General features: G+C 42.8%; 1 protein-coding gene across 1 annotated transcript in view; it reads left to right on the top strand.

Moving 5' to 3' along the window:
• Nucleotides 1–270: 270 nt before the first annotated feature.
• uchl1 (ubiquitin carboxyl-terminal esterase L1 (ubiquitin thiolesterase)) overlaps nt 271–18,605 on the top strand; it is a gene marked incomplete at its 5' end in the record, with an annotated part of 30,644 nt that continues 12,309 nt past the window's right edge. Inside the window, 8 exons of the mRNA XM_084318305.1 lie at nt 271–303; nt 406–417; nt 911–1,039; nt 4,453–4,594; nt 9,972–10,057; nt 15,661–15,708; nt 16,046–16,115; nt 17,556–17,614. Of these exons, the coding sequence (XP_084174431.1) occupies nt 271–303; nt 406–417; nt 911–1,039; nt 4,453–4,594; nt 9,972–10,057; nt 15,661–15,708; nt 16,046–16,115; nt 17,556–17,614 (579 nt within the window). The remainder of the gene's footprint in view (nt 304–405; nt 418–910; nt 1,040–4,452; nt 4,595–9,971; nt 10,058–15,660; nt 15,709–16,045; nt 16,116–17,555; nt 17,615–18,605) is intronic.

Here is an 18,605-nt window from a genome sequence, read left to right as displayed (position 1 = left end):
ATCGTTCAAGTATTTAAATATAATGTATAGGAGCCTGTTAGTTTTGTGCTCCGGTCGTTCTCCCGCCTGAGTACCCCCCTTTGACTACCGGGAGTGGACTATGACCGGCAGCATATCAACGGCGCGCACGCGCTTTGAACGAGCTGATCTCTTCATTCTTCACAGACCCAGCGAGACTGCAGCCTCTTCAGACACAGCGAGCCAGCAGCATTGCCCTGCAGCCTTCACCGAGCTCTTCTAACCAACTGTGAAAAAGCCCCAACTTGAAACATGGAGTGGAGCGCGATGGAGATCAACCCCGAGGTTGGAAAATCACTTAGATTTCGTAAATATTTACCTGTTTCTTATACGGTTAACGATTCAGAAACAATCATTGCTCATCTCCGTGTGTTTATGTCGTTGCAGATGCTCAACAAGGTGGGTTTGATGCTGAGTCATGGCGGCGAAAGTGTCTTTATTATTTTGATTAGTTAACGTTATCATTAGCAGGTAAGTTATGAAGTAAATTGTTTATCATAAAACCAACAGCATGACTGGCTCGTCTATTCTGTGCTAGATCAAGACACTATTTCAATAATGGATGACGGTGCGGAATTATCTTTTTAAAGCAGAGTAGGAGTAGAAAACAATTCATGAAAGTAGAAGATGGGTGTGCAACCTCGCTAGCTGACGTTATATCTACAGAGTACTAACTGTTCTCGGTGTCATCAGAGCATCCCTCCCACGCGCTCTGCCCGGTGTCTGGGTTGAAGGGTGTGGTCTGACTGAGACAGATGGACTACACACAAAAGCAGCATCTCTTGAAGATCCTGTTGAATAAAGCACAATTTTAGATTTTGAGAACACATACTGTTGATACGTTTTAAGGTTAGTGACTTGTGTGTGTCTGCCTGTTTGTGTGTGTTTGCAGATGATGAGCAAATTAGGCATGGGCGGAAGCTGGCATTTTGTGGACATTCTGGGACTGGAGGGTGAACCTTTATCCTCTGTGCCCACCCCCTGCTGTGCCCTGATGCTGCTCTTTCCTCTAACACAACAGGTAATTCACTCGCAAACACAAGACTACAGCAACGTGAATGAATAAAGGTGAATACTGGTGGTGAGGATGACTTCTGGAATGAGAATTATGATGAAGGCGTGGAAGATGGGACGTCACCAGGGAGGGGATGAGCACGTGGGTGCTCGGATTGGGGTGGGGTGAGTTCTGGTTTGGGCCGGTGGTGGGGAGAGAGAAGGAAGGAGACGAAAGGGTGGCTGAGGCTACGTTTAGACGAGCGTTTTGTGAACAGAAACCGCAAAAGTCATCTTGCGGTTTCACTTTTAATTTTACGTTTAGACGAGCGTTTTGGGGTGGAATTCTCCGTGCAGACGACGCTGTAACGACGGAGCCCCGCTGTCACACGATTGGCGCATATGTCACATGACGTGCTGTGAAGACCCGCCCTACTCTGCCTCTGATTCGCAGACTGTGGATGGGGAATGTGATTGGGTCAAAGCAGAGTCACTCACAGACAGTGGGTCCACTCACGCCGCGGGACAGATTCTTGTGTATTTAACCCTTTCACTGCCACACGACAGCCGGTTGTGTGATAGTAAAGGGTTAACCTTCTGTCGTGTGGCAGTGAAAGGGTTAAAAGTACTGCCAATGTAGCCTTCAGGTGATCTCCGTTGACATACTTGCTTTGTTTACGTCTCGGCTACTGGCGCATACCTGCTACCTGTGACGTAAGCAGTACGCGCGACCAGAGCCGTGACAACCCTTTCGTCATCGTTTTAACAGATTTATACGGTTTAACAGTTTAGACGAGAGCGCAAACCTTTTGCGTTTCTAGGAATTCCACCCTGGAAGGTAGTCTCACTTTTTTGCGGTTTCACCCCGTAAAAACGCTGTTTCCGTATAAACGAAAGGCACATCCGCAAAAATATTTTTGCGGATTCACCTGCTAGCGTTTCCGTCTAAACGGGGCCTGAGTGGCAAGGGAGAGAAGTATGGTATATTAGGTCTTAGCTGAGTAGTAGGGTGCATCAAAATACACATTTCCAGCGTATTGATTTGTCTGGGTGCTAAAAGTGTTACCAGCCAAACAATACATGCAAAATATTTTTGCAATACGAGGTGATTTAGAGGTGATTTAGAGGTGGAACGCTACATCAGTTTTTATGGCAAAGTGTCCCTTCACACTGTCCTCCCCCCAACATGGCCTGCTGTTAGTGTCTGTGTGTGTGTGTACGTGCTCGCTCGTACACACACACACACAGACACTTAACAGCAGGCCATGTTGGGGGAGGACAGTCTGTGTGTGTGTGAGTTACACGCACAAGGTTGCAACATTGTTACATTTCAGGCATGGACACCTGTCCGCTGCCATATTCCCGCACATTTTACCCTGTTTTGAAAACATTTTCTCGCACCTGCAACTTTTTGGGGGATGGGCCTATAAATAGCTTTGCCTGTGTGGCTCTGCATCACAGTTTACTCAATTCCCCCAACTCCACCATCACCCACCACAGGATCCAGCTCTCCAACTATATCTCCAGGTATCCAGTTATCACAAGATGGTGTCGCCCCCTTTTTTCCATCTCAGGAATATTGCTAAGCTCAGGTCGATTGTTTCCCATTCTGACCTAGAGTTGATTATCCATGCCTTCGTTTCTTCTCATCTAGACTACTGCAATTCGGTTCTCACCTACCTCAATAAATCATCCATAGACTGCCTCCAGTTCATCCAAAATACTGCTGCAAGACTGCTACCAGATCAAGCAGAAGGTGTCACATCACTCAAGTTCTAGCCTCCTTGCACTGGCTTCCTATACATTTTAGAATTAATTTCAATGTCCTGGACTCCTGGTGCTCACTTTTAGAGCTTTGCATGGCCAGGCACCAGAATATTTAACCAACCTGCTGGAACCATATGTGCCCAGCAGGACCCTGAGGACAGCTGACCAGGATCTGTTGGTCATTCCGTGCACCAGGTTGATCACCAAAGGTGACAGAGCCTTTCAATCTGTAGCGAATAAAATACTCTGGAATGCCCTTCCTCGTGGCCTAAGAGCTGCAGCGTCTGTTGACATTTAAAAAAAATCAGCTAAAAACATTACTGTTTAAACAGCCTTTGGGTAATGTTTGAGCTTCTCCAGGTATAAAATATGTCTTTGTTTTTTCTTTCTCTGTGATGCATTGTATTTTTGTTTTGTCTCATCACTTGAATGGTTCTTGCTTTTTATTTTTATATTCTTGCCGTTTTTTAAATTGCCTTGTCATGTTATCTAGTAAAAGGCCCATTTTCATATATTTCACATGCTGTGTGCTACCTCTAAATCTCAACAAATCTTTCCCAAACTTTGCACAAATAATGTTTATGCGTGTCCGAACAAAATGCAATCCCAGACAGATTGATATGTTGAGATTTAATTTTTGCATTGCAATTTGATGCACCCTACGTGAGTAGGCAGAGCGTGGCAGTGTCCGGGATGCGATTCCTTGGGGAACTATCGGTGTATGCACCACTAGGATGTACAGACATACTGGTTTCGGATATCAGGCAGATACAAGCCTGCACTGGGGTATCTGTGTCAAATCCTGCACCAGAGACGTGACATAAATCGAAGCATTTTTGTTAATCTTAGTAATGGTGTCTATTTAGTAAATGTAATGGATCGGATCATTCTTCTGTACTGTACTTTCACACCTGCTTCGTTTAGTCCGGTTGATTCCAACCCTAGAGCATTTACCACTGACGCAGTTTGTATGGAGAGGTGTGAACCCCCGCAATCGAACTCGGGTCTGCACCAAAACAACCGTACCCTGGTCAAATGATGTTGTGTAATCCTAAACATTGTAATCCTTGCATGTATAATTCAGGTGACTGTAGCCTCATAGACTAGTGCATAATTAATCCCTACCAGCAGTGAATTGGAAAATGCATAGTATTTCGCAAGATTTGTGCAAGCCAAAGTGGAGATCACAAGAATATGTATGTTCCATTAGGATTCTAAACTATGTCCAATAAAAGACTGACCTGCATGACCACAGGGCTTTGTTAAAACATAACTCAACCAATAAAACCGGCAACAAAAGTAACAATTTCACTTTTGATTTTGGAACCATTTCAAATAAACATAGGTGTGTGAAAGAGCCCTTACAGAAACGTTTAGGAATCAGAAACTATCTCTGGCAGTGGGTGAAGTGGTATTGCTGCATCCCTACAGTATGCACTGATAATCCTGCTTCATCAAATGCTGTTTACAGTATAGACAAAGGAATGTGTTGGTGAGTGCCTAAATGTGCTGCTGAACTAACCCCATGCTTCTACATTCACGTGTGCATTTCGGGGATTAATTTGGCTGCATTCCGCATGGCAACAGACAGATTCACAACAATGAGCAAACTCTTCGCTCCTGTGTAGCGCTGACATCTTGCCAATGTGTGGTGTGTGTGTGTGTGTGCAACAGCATGAGTCTTTCAGGGAGAAGCAGAAAGACCAGGTGGAGGAAGGCTCTAAGATTTACTTCATGAAACAGACTGTGGTCAACTCCTGTGGTACCATCGCCATGCTGCACGCAGTCGCAAACAATAAAACCAAGATGGACTTTGGTGAGTGCAGATAAAATGGATACTTCCCATAATGTTCATCCTGGCAGCCCACCATCATAAGGACGCCACTAATGGATTTTCCCAAATTGACACTAACATATTAACAGTGGTTCTTGAGTTGGTTTTCACACACACGCATGCATAGTATTCAGAATAATATCTCATATCCCACTTATTCGTTGCTCTCCACACCTTCATATGCTATCACCAATATTCCACTACACATTTAATAAGAAGAATGACTTGGAACCCACTAGGGATTGGCGTGGGTAATCGATTACTTTGTTACTTTCAACTGAGTGATTTTTGAGGGTGCTCGATTTCTTTTAATCAGTGTTTGTTTGTGCCACTGAAACGGGACATCTTGTGAGTTGTTGCAGGAAGAACACACTGGTCAGTTGTTGAGCATACAATGAAAACGTTGTTGCGTTGAAAGCTAACTTAGCGTTATCTAAAGGATAAAAACAGCATTTTGTGTTTGCATTTCCAAATTGTGGCAACAACATGTCGCCCACTTTGCGTAGCGTTCATAGACTAGTATTGATACAGGCCGTTCCATGAGCAGAGAAACCTGCTGCAGACAGAGTGGAGGTAATGTATTTATTACAAATGGTAACTGACTGTTTTGACTGACGATATGCATTAACACATTGCCCGCCGGGGGTTATGCCCATCTCATGCCCCTCTCTGCCAGCGCTGTAAGCCTATGGAGATGTTTACCTTCTATGCAGGGCTATAACTTTTTAAATTGTATTGCTATATTGACATTACTATGGCCCATTCAACATCTATTATCTATCGTTCAGGATGTGAGAACGTTATACTTTTTCATTCATACATTGTTGTGTTAATACCTTCTAGAATATAAGTGTTTTTAATCTTTTCTGCTGTAATTCCAAAAACGCTAGTTATAGGCCCAAACGCATTATATAGATTATCGATTGCCGTTTCCCCCCCATACACGCTACGGGGGGGGGGGGGGGGGGGGGGGGTCGTTTATAATTCCCTGATCATCAGTAACTGCTTTATGTAGGTTGGGTGGATATATTGATCAGATGGTTTGCAAACAAAGAAATGCACAATCGGGTTGAAAATAACGTTATATTCCTCTTACCGTGGGCCAATGAGACTGGCGGTGAAAGATCCCAATTATACGACGCCGATCGCCTAGGTCCATTTCCGGTTTGTATGGCGCAATAAACGCTGAAATCATATCGATTATTAAGTTTAGAAAGCGATCCATTATGTACATAGTGTCTGTCGGGAATCCCGTAACGAGATGTGACTGCCGGATGATTTTCATCGATGCACTGATGGCACATCGTGTTTGCGAGTAACTCGCCCGACCATCCACCAGGAGGCGGTATTGAGCCGTCATTGCAGTCACATCTAAGGTCCAGCTGCAGGACCGGGGGTGGGTATATGAATTATGAATGCCATGGCGAAAAAAATGAAATATTGATCTAAAAACGCTGTACAGCGATCCTGGCAGACAACGCATGGCGGCCAATAATGCTGGACAGCGTTTTTGGCGCTGGATGTGTTAAGCATAGAGTATATTGCTGTGCATTGTTATGTCCGTGGAGCGAGACATAATAAAATCGGTTGTGTCTGTTTATTCTTTTTTATTTTTTTCACTTTTTCTCCTGTTTTTCCATATTTTCCTCCCATCCAAATTTAGTCGTTATGCCAATTCCCCCCTCCCCTTCCTGGTCGTTGAGTGCATGTGCCCCCCACTGGTCGGTCTAGGGAGCCCTGAAGTCTATCACATGCTTCCTCCGATACATGGGAGACAGCCTCTTTTCACCTGACAGCGCGGACTCTCATTGGTGAAGTGTAACGCGTGGGAGGTCACACTACCATAACCATTTCCCTCCCTCGCTGTGCAGGCGCCCTGACCGACCTGTAGGAGTCGCTGTTTACAGCAACCAGTTTACCACCCACCGGCTTCCCTCCCGCTGACACCGCCAATTGTGTCAGTATGACGGCCGGCCAAGCCGGAGGCACCGCTGACAGCCAGATTCAATACCAGTGTCTCTGCGGTGGTAGACAGACGCTTAGTCCGCTGTGCTACCCGGCCGACCCTTGTGTCTGTTATTCTTGATCTGGGAAAACATTACTTGTTGTGTCCATTCCTAGAACCCACATGTCAAAGAGTGGTATGGTCCTTTTTTAACCCCCTGAGGTCTAGAGTTTCTAGCTCCACCTTCTCAGAATATTCTCTTTTTTTTTTGTTACATAATGTACAATTACAGATTCATACCTTCAAAATAAGCCATCAATTGTCAAATTTGAGACGATAGTTTTCAATCAATGTCCTATCAAACATTCTGGTACAGTCATTACCAATTTGCAGCAGGAGGCTCTGAAGAGAATTCAGTGAATTCAGCTAATGATACGGGAACTACACTCCTTCCCAGAATGCAATGTGATGTCAATGTTAATTTCAATGACTAATTCACACCATGAAACAAAGGCCCAGCAGGGAACAATTACGGCTGAATGGGGGTATAGTGTGACTGATCAATACAGGCAACACACACTTTGATTTGATGCCATGCATATACACACACTAGATAGACAGAGGTTTAGATATTTAGATAGATATATAATAGTAATATAATAGAAAGAAAGAAAGATACAGAGAGAGGGAGACATTTATAATAATAATAATAATTATTATTATTAAATAGAATCATTTTCTATAGGCTTGCCGTGGTATTCAGTGATACTGGTGTATACACACACTAGATAGACAGAGGTTTAGACATTTAGATATATATAGTAAGAGAGAGAGAGAGAAAGAAAGAAAGAAAGAAAGAGATACAGAGATATATACAGAGAGAGACATTTATAATAATTATATTATTTTTTATTTTTTATCTTTTGATTTCTCTGTTTGAGAGAGAGAGAGTGTGTGTGTGTGTGTGCAGGGGAGTAGCCCCAATTTTTTTTATAGATTGGGGGCCCCACATTTTTTAATAGATTGGGGGGCCTAGAATCTCCAGCTACGCCCCTGTGAGCGCACCTTTCTACTCTAGAGCTGTCATCACCGTGATGCGCGCTTGAATGAACTGCGAGATAACTCATAACTCGTACACACACGCACTCTGTCTGCCATACAGTAGTTTATGTTGTTTTAGCGCGACGTGGGTATATACACGGGCGAGGATGAAAGCATGTTAGACTACTTTTAATACATAAATTAACGTTCCGTCGGGTCCTGTGTATTCTCGATAATAATAATAAGCAGGACCTCTTCAGATTATATTATCAACGACAGACAGTGAGAAACACAACCCCCCCCCCTCTCGCGTTGAAGAATATGCATATTAGATCACTCAGTGATTAACACCTATGCGCTGTTTGTGTGTGCGCGGTCCATGTATGTGCGCTTGGTGACGCGCGATGTAGTTCTTACCGCAAATGGAGATTATTACAAGCATACCATCTAGCAAGAATTAAACGTATTTACAAGTCGTATTAGGTTTAGCAAGTTGGGGGACCTATACCTTACATGTCAAAGCACTAGAAATGGCAATTTTTCTATTTTTATCGATTTCTGAAAAGATGTCCTTTTTGAGCATTTAAGAGGGATTCTAATTTCTTTTGTTGTCCGCCGACGGGTTCAAAGCTCCAGCGTGACTCCTAAGGGTTTTAAAGAAGCAAGGTATAATGGTGCGTTCACGTCAGGTGGGAAGAAGCGGAAGAACCAGCTTCCGACTGGGAAAAGCCATTCACGTCAGCCTCCTAGTGGTAATTCCTACTAGGTCATATGGGAGTTTTTTATATACCCCGATATCTCCCACTTCGCGTCCCGAAATGCGGAAGTATCAACCATCATGGCAGCAAGCTTGACGGCGATGTCGGCAATACAAGGTAAATACAAATCAAAATGATCACTTTGATCACATAATCAGAATAATACAATCATACTGCTGTACTCTTCATATGAAAAACGAGCTATACTTGCTGCTGTTCGTCTACAGTTGATTTTAACGTAACTTGTTAACGACTTGTAGCAATAGGTTAGCAGTAGGCTAAGATCGCCATCTTGGATGTGGGCGTTTCCTCGAGTTCAACGCGTGAATGCTTCCTAGTTGTAGCAACGAGATGTCATCTGGTTCGTCCGCTTCTTCCCACCTGACGTGAACGCACCATTAGATGCATGTCTCAATGTGGTGTAAGGCTTGATTTAAGTAGCCGCACCTGTCCTGGGTAAAGCTAATTAGACCCGGGAGCAGGGGTGGCTCTGCACCTGTTGTGCATTGAAATAATTGATGCACACAGGTTAATTGGCCACCCCCACCACACACAATAGAGGGAGAGCATCTTTCATGAAGACAGTATCTTGGATCTGCTCTGGCTTGTAATGTCTTGCGACTACTCACTAAAATGGGCTTTTGGAACATTTGTCTGTCAGAGGCCCCTCTTTAAAAAGCCACTTGTGTGGCCTGTAGCAGGGTCAACTGCCACACACGGCTATTAGTTTCTCATCTGAATAATGGCTTATCCAATTTAATGTTAACAGAATATGACGTTTACATGCGGTAACTCTGCATGGAATAGTCAGATATTCATGTTGACACACATTCATGTTGGTTAAGTATTCAACTGGAAGATGCTGTGAATAGAATTATAATGTTATCATGGGAGGGCAGGATAACTAATATTACATGATTGATCAGGGCTTGGGTGGGAAGAATAACTAATATGTGATTGATCAGGGTTTGGATGGGAAGAATAACTAATATGTGATTGATCAGGGTATGAGTGGGAAGAATAACTAATATGTGATTGATCAGGATATGGGAGGGGATAGCCCCAAATAACCTGGTGCGCATGCGCTGTGACACCAACGGCGGAAATACACGGCTCGCTCTTTGAGTACCACTCGTTTTATAACAATAATTTAAAATGTTTATTAGCAACTCCGAGCTTTCAGACCCCAGCGCGTCGCTGTGTGAAACCCTAATTGTACGCTGGGTACCTTGAAATTCATATCTGATATATTTTTGACCCACCCCGAGCTCAGAAGCAGTGCTTGGTGGTCCAAACGAGCCTGGTAGCTATATAGCTGAGAGTGACTGCGATTACAAAAGCCCCTGGCTTGCACATCGCAGTCAAGTAAGGGGCTAGGGAGGGGAAGAGATCTCTACAAAGATGATGTCGTCCAACGTTTCTTTCTCCTACTTGTTTAGTGTCTTTCAATGTTGTTGACTGACTAGTTCAGCCCGATATTGTCTCCAAAGGGTGATTTCATATACAGCAGATCAAACCTCTAATATGAAACGAATGCAAAGGACAATTTATGTTGGAAAATCATTTTGGAATGGCTTTAGGACTGTATTGCTGTTTCTGTATTGTCTTGTTAAAGGCAGTGACTCGGCTCTGAAGAAGTTCCTGGATGAGACTGCTGATATGACCTCTGATGAACGGGCCAAACACCTGGAAAAGAACAAGGTAATGCACACGCCACTCTCATATCTCCACACTGAATACTGAAGAAAGTATATATTGTTAACATTATGAGATGATTACATTTTCTATTAGGTGTGTAATGATGCGCAAATTTAGATTCTATACAGATTGAGTTTCATGATTTGATTATTGGTTTTAATTGTATTTGTACTGCAGAGCTCTCATTAAAGCCTATATACTGTACTACTCAGTTTGGTTTGGCTCAGTTTAATCTCGAAGTTGTAAACGATGAAAATGACTTCACACTCTGCAGGTGTATTGCTGATGTCCCAGGGGGTGCAGTGTTGGCCAGATGGTGGCACCAGTTTTGGCCTGTATCATTGTGTAACTCTCGGACACAACATTATTTTTCTGTGGGTTCCGATCAAATCTTTAGCAATTATTTGAGCAATCTCCACCAAATTGGCTACAAAGAGCATCTCTGGACCAAGCTGAACGTTTTTTGGGATGGCCCTATGTTGTGGTCGGCGCTTATATTACAAAAAATGTCACCTTGCTGTGCTTTTGCAACCACATTTGATGCTCATGTGCAGATATCTCTAGATATTTCTGAGTGAACATGACAATTTAGTGGCATTTGGCCAGTAGGTGGCACTGTAGCAGCATTTAGGGCTGTCTTAAATATACTTCGAAGCTTCGTTCGATGGGCATGGGATTCAAATGGGAAAATAAAATTAGAATATATAATAATTCTATTTCTTTTATTTAATTTTCACCTGCAAAATCAACTCTGCCTCTCTTTGTTAACTACAACAAGCAATGCCGTTTGTTATTTAAGATGAGGTCGGACTCGGCACTGACTGATTTGTGTTCATTGTGCTTCTTTTATAAAGCCTCAAATGACTGCTTACAATATTTCATGAAAGCAAAGTGTTTCGTTTGTCTAAGATTAAACTATAGTGTCCCGACCCATATAAAAATGTCTTAATAAAAAATTTACGAATTCTGCCTTTGTCTCTTAACTACATATAAATATCTATATAATTGTTTGCTTTATAGACGAAGGTTGCAACATAATTATGTAATGTTTTTGGCTGAAACGGAGAGCAGCGCAGCTCCCAACTCATTATTAATTTAATTAATTAATCCAATCCACTTTATTTATAGAGCACATTTAAAAACAACAAAGTTGAACAAAGTGCTGTACAAGTCCCACAACATAAAACATTTTTTTTATCTCGAAGCTTGGAATTAAAATAAAATCTCGGCCCTGAAGCTTAGAATGGCAAAAAAGAAAATCGAAGGTCAGCCCTAGCAGCATCATACATTTAAATGGCCATAATGCTCCTATTTGACCTTCTCATTATGTTGAGTACCGTTCAATGGTCGACTTCACACGTGGTGGGTGTATTGCTGAAGGCCCAAGTAAGTGCAGTGTTGAATGTGAAGTTGATTGGATGTGTGGTTCTTGAGAACACTGGTTCTCGACAACGCTGTCTCTGCACTTCCAGGGGCCAAGCAATTTGCCAGTTCCCAACAGGCACGTGCTTCAAACTACCACGTTTTGAATGGGCACTACACTAGTTATGCTAATGGCAGTAACCATACCACCAGTTAAACTGATAAACTATATTGTAGTTTAGTAATTCTGTAGATTGATATGCAGATTTGTTAACACCCCTATTTACTATGGCAATTGGTATGGTGGTTTGTATCCTCAAGATGCTCTCGATATTTGATTGATAAGGGAAACTAGAAGCAATATTACAAGTGGCACTGAAACCATTAAACCACAACGTACATGAATTTAATTGGAGCTTGGCTACCAACAAGGCTCCACCTGCTCCAAGCCTATGTTCAGAGACTGCTTGCTCCACACCTTTGACAAAACAAAACAGAGTTGCTTCACCTCCCAGCTAAATCCTCCCCGCTGACCAACCTTTCCATCACAGTGGAGAATGTAGCTGTGGCTTCGTCCCCAACCGCCAAGAACCTAGGTGTAGTCCTTGAAGACTGGCTGAACTTCTCCGGTCACATCGCAGCAACAACCAGAACCTGCAGATTCTTCCTGAGCAACATCAGAAGGATCCGCCCCTTCCTGACAAAAGAAGCCACTCGACTCCTTGTGCAATCAACAGTCAAGTCTCTCCTTGACTACTGAAATGCACTGCTTGCTCAAGCCACTTTACCTCATTCAGAACACAGCGGCCTGCCTGATCTCCAACCTACCAAAGTCAGCCCATGTTACCCCACTTCTTGGAGAGCTGCACTGGCTCCCCATTGCTGTACAAATCAGCTTCAAGGTCCTCGACCTGGCATATCGTGAAGGGAACGGCTCCCGCCTACCTCCGGTCAATGGTCTATAACTACACACCCTCAAGACCCCTCCGCCTTACATCTTCTGGCCGCCTCAAAAGCTAATCTTCTATCATGCACTTTTCCACTAAATAATCTTCCTTGCCTATACTATACTAATGTCTGCAGCACCCAAGTTTCAACACTGTTTGATGAATATTGCAGTCAGCTAAATGACAAAATGGACATATTTATATCATTGAATGACTGTCTGGGATATTATGAATTTACGCCGACCGCCAGTGTAGACTTTTCGCATTAACACGACAGCTTTAATAGCTTTCATTCAAATCTTTTTAGAAGTTTGACTTGCAATAGCAGGGAGGCCTGTGAAGCGGAGTCATCTTGCCTCATGGTGGCGCTATTATCATGAAACTGAATGTTTTAACTACTAAACGGCTCAGTTTAGGGCCATGGTCAAAAGGTGGAATGAGAATTCGGGGGATATACCTGATGTCGCATATATAGAGTAAAAAATTTAATTTGAGCATCAATAAGCCAAACTATTTTTTTTCTTTTTATAATTAATTTACTATAGCCGATGATACTTTTGTGAATAATACATTGAACAATTACATTATGCATCATGGGGAAGAATTTTACTTCTGACATGAGATCATGAACTTTCCCTTAACACTTTGCGTGCCACGCGTATCGCTTATCTTTACCGCTAGAATGCCAGCTTTATAGTAGTTTCCGCGGTCGTTTCACTATGTTTGCGAAGCTGTGTGTGTTATGTATTATAGTTGTGGAGACATGGTGTGGCTCATTTTGACAAACATTACTTGTAGTGCAACATGGGAATAATAGTTTGTTTCCACACGCTGTAGTTTGTGGTTTATTACACGCTAAACATTGCATTTCCAAGATAATCCAGTCTTTTCATATATCACAAGATAAAACAGGTTATGTGCAATAGACTCAAACCGTTCTGGTTGATCCCCTGAAACCCCAAATACTCCCAAATCAAAGGTATGTGAAATGTATATGTACCTTCACAAAATCATCATTGGGGGGGGGGGGTCGTTTTAACTCAAAACTGTGATCGTGTTTGCCGAGCATGTTTTTCGTCCGGTGAAACACAGAACTGTGATCGTTAGAAGAGCACGTTTCAGATTCGGTAAAATAGACATAGAATGTACCTTACCTTAGCCAGAATGTATTCCAAGATGAATAATTCCAAGTGATAGCATTGCCATTGCGATTACCAGTGTATATGTCTACACGTTTCGATGGTCAAATACGCTTAGGCAACGGAATTTCGAGGCATCAATGTAAATTTCTGTTCCAGCAGGAGGAGGGGCCACTACCAAGGGGGGAAAAAAAGTGAGGCTGTGTATCAACCCCAAGCCATTGCAGTTCAGACACGGACGATACTGCCACCTGGTGATAGTCGATCGGCATTGCAGTTCTAGTGTGTGGGGATGTGCCAAAATCGCTCCGGGCAAGTCTGTAGAGCGGGGATCAAAGTAAAAAGATCAAACAATCCAAAAACGTAATATCTCATTTTTGGCACTCATTTTTGCTTGTTGAGCAAACACGTAATTTTCCGCTTTTGGCACTGAATGTGTTAAGATTGGTAACCTGATTTAAAACTTTTTCTGATCATCCACTGGGGGTCGCCATAAACGTCCAAATTGTGGTCTCAAAACAAGGGACTTGACAACTGTTCTATATTTAATGTTTTGTTTTTAATTAATTGACTATTATGCCTTTACTTTACATTTATTACAGGTGATGCACATTCACCTTGATATACTGGTTCAGAGTAAGCATCAACGGTGCTTGATATACTGGTTCAGAGTAAGCGTCAACGGTGCTTGATATACTGGTTTAGAGTAAGCGGCGACAGTGAAAACGACATCTGCTCAATAGCGTGCAGCTCCTCCAAGACATGATGGTACAGAGACACCGTTTCACTCGGTTCTCTCCATTTTATAAAAGCACATCTGATGTTTATCCTTCATTTCCATTTGTCGTCCGTCCGTTGCTTCTCTACTGCTATCCTCGGTCATGTTCGCTCAAACATAAAGACGGACAACACGCTCATCACAGACAAGCTGGATGTAGCCAATTACTTAAACACTTTCTTCACAAACATAGCCACAACACTGGTAAACAAACTACCCTCCCACTCAGGGCATTATGGGGTAGAACACATAGTAGCATACTACAAGAACCTAGGCGTCCACAGAGACGACTTCAAACTGGAAATGGTAACAACAGATGAGGTACTCAAAAAAACTGAGCGCTCTCCAACCGAACAAGGCCACTGGCCATGACAACATCCCCTCCAAATTCCTCAGACTCGGCAGCCGCCATCACCCCACAGTCATCGCACACATGATAAACCTCTCTATAAAACAGGGACACGTCCCCAAGGACTTCAAAATTGTGAGAGTAACACCCCTGCACAAAAAGGGCAGCAAATTAGACCCAGGCAACTACCGCCCTGTTTCTATCCTAACATCCATCTCGAAAGTCATGGAAAAAATAGTATACGAACAGGTCGAAAAGTACCTTGTGGAAAAAAAATCGATCTACGAATTCCAATCTGGCTTCAGAACATCCCACTCCACTGACGCATGCCTTCTCTATTTGAACGACCACATCAAACGAGGTGGACGCGGGCAAATACTGCGGCATGGTCATGCTGGACCTACAAAAGGCCTTCGACACTGTCGATCACACCATTCTGATTGACAAGCTAAAAGCAATTGGCAATTGGTTTTGATAGTATCAGTGAGCTGGATACAATCCTACCTGGAGGGGAGAGAACAGATGGTGGAGGTAAATGGTACCCTATCCCCCCCCCCCCCCCCCTCCCAGTGAGCTGTGGTGTTCCACAAGGAAGCATACTAGGACCGCTACTGTTCCTAATTTATGCAAATGACATGTCGTCCGCTTGTGACTGCAACTTGTTCCTGTTTGCGGCTTGCCGATAACAAAGTCCATTCTCTTCTGTTCAAATAACAAACTCAGCAAGACCGACGGCTTCTCAGTTACAGTGGGTGACAATATTGTCACAAGGAAAGATGAAATTACCTACCTGGGTTCCATTCTGCAATCTTGTTAATAAAGTTTTCAATCAATGTTCACTCTGCTTGAGCAGCTGCTGCTGTTGCAAACACCCTCTGGGGCGACTGTTGATTGATTTGAATTTATTTGACTATCTTTCAAATATGGGCTCTTCCGACTGTTGGCCGCCTAGCGCAGTTTTTAAAGTAGCAGAGTGCCGTTGCATCGGGTCATTTGTATTCTAATTGGATTAATACATCTTTTTTTTTCAGGCGATCCGAGAGGCTCATGATGAGGTGGCCACACAGGGCCAGTGTAGGGTAAGATCCCTGGATGTTGAACTATACATACACATGCATGTCTGCACCTAGAAGATAACTCATGGAACATTTAGAAACACTGGATTCTTGGTGGAAACGTATATAACACATAATGGACACTAGTACATATTTAATATAATAGAAAAGTCTGTAAACTCACTCCAGTCATAAATATTTTATGAGAATACCAAGTCGAGGAGGCTCATTATAATACAAACTCGAATGCACATTTGCTGACTCTGTGAACCATGGTAATGTTTCCCTTTTGCAGTTTAATTAGTCTTTATGGAAGTCATTCCCTTCAGTTGTTTCATCCCAATATTGTCATTTTTCACAGCCGGAGGCCGATAAAGTCAACTTCCACTTTATTGCCTTTGCTAATGTGGAGGGACATCTTTATGAACTGGGTGAGTGTGTGTGTGTGTGTGTTGAACCATTGGACCCCACAAGGTAAAAGGGTTGGGAGTAGGGATGTACCAATACTGGTATCGGATATTGATCCGGTATCGGATATTGATCTGATACCAGGCTAAAATCAAATATAGGTATCGGATGCTCGATATTGGCTTTTTTACCGATATACCGATATTGTCCAACTCTTAATTTCCGATACCGATATCAACCGATACCGATATATGCAGGATTTCCCCCCCCCAAAAAAACTGAATCATTTCAGGTAATTAACATTACATTGTTAATTGTGGAATTAACACAACATTATGCATACTTTTGACAATAAATAAAATCAGAATTTGTTCTTACTTGCTTGCCTGGGTAAATAAAGGTTATAGAAATGTAAAAAAAAAAAGAAAAACGATTGATATTTTCCGATATCACATTTTAATGCCAATATCGGCAGATAATATCTGTAGGCCGATAATATCGGACATCCCTAGACGAATTTCCCAGATAAAAAAATTTAAAAAACTTGATGCCAAGAAACGCGTCTACCATAAAGTGACTTGATTTGCTACACTTTTGACACGTTGGCTCTCTCTAATGGGGATATTTATTGTATCTAAGTTTTTGTCCAATGACTCAAACATTTCCCAAGTCTATACTGTTAAAACAATGGTTCTCAATGTGGTGCCCAGGGACCCCCACGGTTCTAAAATGGTAAATGGTGCATATATATATATATCGCTTTACAATTTGTTCCTCACATTTTCACTCGCACATTCACACACCGATGACTGAGGCAACCACGCAAGGTGCCAACCTGCTCATCGAGAGAAATTAGGGGTTAAGTGTCTTGCTCATGGACACTTCGACATGCTGCCCGGGAGGAGTGGGAATCGAACCGGGAACCTCCAGATTACCAGATGACTGCTCTACATCCTCCTGAGCCACTGTTGCCCTAAAACCTTATTCACTAAAAGTATAGCTCAATGAGAGAATGTGTAAGACTGATTATTCTGATCATATGTTTCACTCCTCTGTTATCTCCCCACCTACAATATAGACTGTTGGATATGAATTATTCCAGAATTCCCTAACATCTTGTCTGATGGGGGAACCTGGGACATAATGTTATGAAATGGGTGTCTGTGGTGTATTATGTGTCTATTTGGGGTCCTTTACATGAAAAGGTTTGAGAACCACTGCATTAAAAGTAATTGATTGGATCGGTACTCTGTATTGGCTGATACCCAAAGCCCAGGTACTCGGGTTAGTGCGTCCCTTTTTAGGATAAGTGTATGGTTAAGCATGTAGTTGTAATAGTTAAGGTAAGGAGGTAGGGAATTTTCACAAGGGGAGTCTTGTGAAATGTCCTCACAATGCATAAACTGTTGTGTGTGTGCACATGCAATTGTATGCATGTGTGAATATCTGACTTTATTTTTCAGATGGAAGGATGGATGGACCAGTGAAGCATGGATGTACCAAAGATGACTCCTTCATCAAGGTAATGTTAAAAGCATGTTAGAGACATTATAATCACTTATCCTGACCAGCAGCCAGGCTACATGGGTAGGGCTCTGGGCTCATGATCGGATGATCACAGGTTCGAGCCCCAGTTGGGTGGTTGTCAGAAAGTGGTTGTGTTGTCCAGCAGGGAGCACTCTGTCCTCTGGACTTGGCAGTAACAATAGACCTGTCGCTAAACCACGCCCCCTTTTAAACCTCGGACAAGCTAAGCCGACCGTGAATGACTCTCGTTGACGATGGCTGCAGGCAGCTCCTTTCCTGACTGTGATGCAAGCCTTGCTTCACAGTCACGAAAGGGGCTAGGCCGCGGGAGATTTACCACAGCAGGTAATAGACCTGTTTTTTAAAGATAACACAAATATTTCATCTAGAAGCAGACAGAGAGGGTTACAATATGCAGTGGAAAAGTATGTTCATGAGATACACATTTACCTTAGACCTCCATGGTGATGCAAGCATTAGCTATAGATAACGTCGCATTACTTACAGTTGACTTGATTGAAGATTACAAGAACTATGACGATAATCCATGATTACTACTATTGCTGATACATTTAGTTTAAGGCTAGTGGTCCAACGCAGTATACGAGCTAGACCCGACAGTTGTGTCACTAGTCACTAGAAAAAAGTGAGGGCTGTCACTTGCCAACAATCCTCCTCCATAAAGGGGTGAGACGTCAGAGAATGGTATGCTGCACATTCTAGTGTACATCAGGTCAAATGATTGATTACACTAACTATAAATGTATAGTGATAGAGACCAAAGTAAAAATACCTAATAATAAAATAGACACAGTGGCTTGGGAGTAGAGCAGTTGTCTGGTAATCCGGAGGTTCCCGGTTTGATTCTCGCTCCTCCCGGGCAGCGTGCCGAAGTGTCCTTGAGCAAGACACTGATGAGCAGGTTGGCACCTTGCATGGTTGCCTCCACCGTCTGTGTGTGAATGTGAGTGAATGGGTAAGATGTG

Source organism: Notolepis coatsorum (assembly GCF_963971535.1).
Source record: "Notolepis coatsorum genome assembly, chromosome: 7".
In the NCBI taxonomy this organism is placed as follows: domain Eukaryota; kingdom Metazoa; phylum Chordata; class Actinopteri; order Aulopiformes; family Paralepididae; genus Notolepis; species Notolepis coatsorum.
The sequence above is the reverse complement of the archived record's forward strand: the minus strand, read 5'-3'. Positions and strand labels throughout refer to the sequence as shown.